General features: G+C 46.6%; 1 protein-coding gene across 1 annotated transcript; it reads right to left on the reverse strand.

Annotated features, from left to right (window-relative positions):
* Positions 1-563: 563 nt before the first annotated feature.
* Positions 564-1,724, reverse strand: LOC112035758 (uncharacterized). The gene is made up of 2 exons (XM_024068590.1): positions 1,182-1,724; positions 564-1,034 (listed from the first exon to the last, which is right to left on the reverse strand). Exons 1-2 carry the CDS (start codon positions 1,722-1,724, stop codon positions 564-566), a joined length of 1,014 nt encoding a protein of 337 aa, XP_023924358.1.
* Between the last annotated feature and the right edge of the window lie 1,980 nt (positions 1,725-3,704).

Raw genomic sequence — 3,704 nt, forward strand, 5'->3', positions numbered from 1 at the left:
CATCCACCTCGGGGCTAGACATAATGGGTGGCCGAGATAGGTATTCCTTAAGTTGCTGAAATGCCAGGGCGCACTCCTCTGTCCACTCGAATCCCTTCCATTTGTGGAGTAAAAGGAAAAAAGATCTGCACCTGTCTGCCGATCTGAAAATAAATCTATTCAAAGCAGCGGTCATCCCTCAATATTTGGACCTCCTTGGGATTTCGAGGTGCTTGCAAGCTACTTATGGCTCTAATCTGATCGAGGTTCACCTCAATTCCTCGGTGAGTCACCATGTAGCCCAAAAACTTCCCCGAGTTCACCCCGAATGTGCACTTGGACATGTTCAGTCGCAATTTGTATTTCCTTAGAATCTCAAAAGTGTTGGTAAGGTCCGCAATGTGCTCAGTCACTACCCTGCTCTTCACGACCATATCATCAATATAAACTTCAATGTTCTTGCCCAACTGTGGCTCAAACATCTTCATCATCATCCGTTGGTAAGTAGACTTTGCATTCTTCAGGCCAAAGGACATCACCTTGTAATGATAATTTCCAGTGGGAGTAAGAAAAGCAGTCTTTTCCTAGTCATCCAATGCCAAGGGGATTTGATGGTAACCCTGAAAGGCATCCAAGAAGCTCATCCGAGGGTGGCCTACTGTTGCGTCCACTAACTGATCTATATAGGGCATAGGGAAAGGGTCTTTTGGGTAAGCTTTATTAAGATCCGTAAAATCAACACATGCACGCCATTTTCTGTTTTTCTTTTTCACCATGACCGTATTAGCCAACCACTGAGGGTAAAAGACCTCCTTGATAGCCCCTGCCTGTTTAAGCTTGGTCACCTCATCTCTGATAGCCTCGGCGTACGCCTTGAATGGTCGCCGAGGTGGTTGTTTCTTCGAAATAACAAAGGAATTAACATTCAAGTGGTGGCAAATGAAGTCTGGATCCACCCTTGGGGCTTCATAAGCATCCCAAGCAAACACATCGATGTTCCTCCTTAAGACTTCAACTAACTGCTCCTTCTCCACCTCAGGCAACTGCGCTCCAACCTGAAAGAACTTATCTAGTACATCACCAACACTTACCCTTTCCAAATTCTCACACTCCACTCCCCCAGCAGATGTGCTTAAGGGGGTCGCGGAGCCTTTAACTGCTATAAATCATTCTCGATCGTGGCAGAAGTGTCTATCTCTTACCGGTGTTGAATAGCTGCTATCAAGCACTACCGAGCCATGGTCTGATTTCTCAATATCTCTAATACTTGGCCACCCGATGGATATTTTCACCTTCTGATGAAGTGTAGATGAGACAGCCCCCAAGGTATGTAGCCAGGGCCTACCCAAGATAGCCGTGTATGGAAAAAAAGCATCTACCACAATAAAATCCACCTCCGCCACGTCTGAGCCAGTCTGCACAAGCAACCTAATCATGCTCATGGGAATGATCGATCTACCTTCAAAACTCACCAACGGGGAGCTATAGGCTGTCAGATCCTGGGGTCTCAAATTTAGCCCTCTATACAGGTCAGGATACATCACCTCGGCTGCGCTCCCCTCGTCAATCATCACCCTTCTTACATCATACCCCCCGATTCTAAGCGTCACCACCAACGCGTCATCGTGTGGTTGTATAGTTCCCCTCTTGTCCTCCTCTGAAAGACCCAAAACCAACGATGCATCCAGTCTGGTTCTCTTCGGTGTTGAACAGGATCCCTCATCCAAACAATGAGACACCGACATTACCTTGGAGGGGCAGGATCCGATTCTACCCGGGGTAGCAAATATAACATGTATCGTACCTAAGGGGGGTCCTAAAGAAGCATCCCCCCGAAATGTAAAGCCTGTCTGGCTTCCTCGGCCACTGGAATGATGCAGCAGCTAAGTCAACTTCCCTTCTCGGACCAACTGATCCAAATGGTCCCACAAGTTTCAGCAATCCTCAGTAGTATGTCCATGATCCTGGTGATATTGGCAGTAAAGGTTTTGATTACGTTTCGCAGGATCCCCCGCCATCCTATTAGGCCATCTGAAGAATGACTCATCTTTTATCTTCTCTAGAACCCGTTGTACTGGCTCTCTGAACACGGCATTAACCACCTGGGAATTAGCAGATCTTGATTACCCCCAAAGTCCCTCCGAGGTCGGTTGTTGTTATACCAGTCCAACCTGAAATCCTTTTTCTCCTGAGGGACTGCCTTGGACTTTCCTTTACCCTGTATTTGATCCTCCTCTACTCTTCTGTACTTGTCAATCCGATCCATAAGCTGACGAACGTTGATAACAGGTTTACCAGTTAGAGATTTCCTCAGATCGTGCTCAGTTGGGAGGCCCTCCTTAAAGGTATTGATGGCCACGTCATCATAGGCTCCATCTACCTCGTTGAACATTTCCCAGTATCTATCAGAATAGGCCTTCAGGGTTTCCCCCTCCCACATAGACATGGATAATAACGATCCCAAGAGTTGAACAACCCTCCTGTAGGTTATAAAACGGGCACCAAAAGCTTAGGTAAGCTTCTCAAAGGAATCAATAGTATTCATTTTCAGGCTGTTGAACCATCTTATCACCACTAGACCCAGGCTAGATGGGAAAACCTTGCACATCAAGGCTTCATCCTTTGCATGAACGACCATTCTTTGACTGAAATGGCTAACATGTTCCACTGGATTCGTCCGTCCATTATAAATGGTGAATGCTGGCTGATTAAACCGTTGAGGAAGACTTGCATCCTCGATACGTTGCGTGAAGGGCGATTTGGAAACTTGACTCAGCGCCTTGTTCAGGGCGTCATTCCCTAAGCCCTGGCGAGGCGGACTCTTATCCTCCTGTCTGCGGTGGTGCTTCTCGGCATAGGAAAAGGACTCACTAGGTGGAGTTCTTGACCTTTGCCTATAACTGGTGTCATTTGACTCCTCAGAAGATTGTCTGGAATGGTGAGACATACGCTTTCGCCGCTCGTGTCGCAGTTGCCTTTTTAACTTGCTAATCTCACGTTGCATGTCCTCGTCATTCTTTACAGGGGAAATATGGCTTTTCCCCCAAGAATGACTTCTCTCAGTATAGGTTGTTTGCACGCTTCCCTCACGATCCCCCCTTTATTTGTGGACGGCCAACAGATTATCATGCTGAGACCCCCTAGATTCGGCCTGGTGTGGATTAACTTCTGTCTGCTATGGGTCCACCGCGGGTTGTTGTAGTGCTCCCCCTTCCATCTCGGCTGCTGCACTTGCCTTTCCCTACAAATAGATCAAGCTCTTCCCACAGACGGCGCCAATTGTAAGGACTCAATTTGGAAAAGCCCTCTGAAATAAGAAGGAAAATGATCCAGTAAGCCCAAACAATAGATTTTTAGGGCGTGGGGGAAAGAACTAGCTCTATTAGACAGAAAAGACTATATTCTTTGTGCAGCTTCCAAAAGTCCCCTCTAATGTTATCCTCTTTCACGTTATATACCACATTCTTCCCCCTGTTTTCACCATACACGTGTAGATTCTATTCTGGGAACTCCTTTCTGTCCCATCTAACCACCCTCAGGACTTCCAACTAGTAACTATAAGGCTGCTTGATCATTGTTCAAGCATCACCTCCACATTAATGCGGCCAAATAGTTAGCTAAGAAGCATTTAATGTGGAGGTAGCAGCGTCAGAAGATATTTGTTGCTTCCACCATTCCATATTCGTTTCTCAATTACAATACAATTTTGTGGACCCCTCCATGAT

The sequence above is a fragment of the Quercus suber genome, unplaced genomic scaffold (assembly GCF_002906115.3).
Source record: "Quercus suber isolate HL8 unplaced genomic scaffold, Cork oak 2.0 scaffold_5, whole genome shotgun sequence".
Classification (NCBI taxonomy): domain Eukaryota; kingdom Viridiplantae; phylum Streptophyta; class Magnoliopsida; order Fagales; family Fagaceae; genus Quercus; species Quercus suber.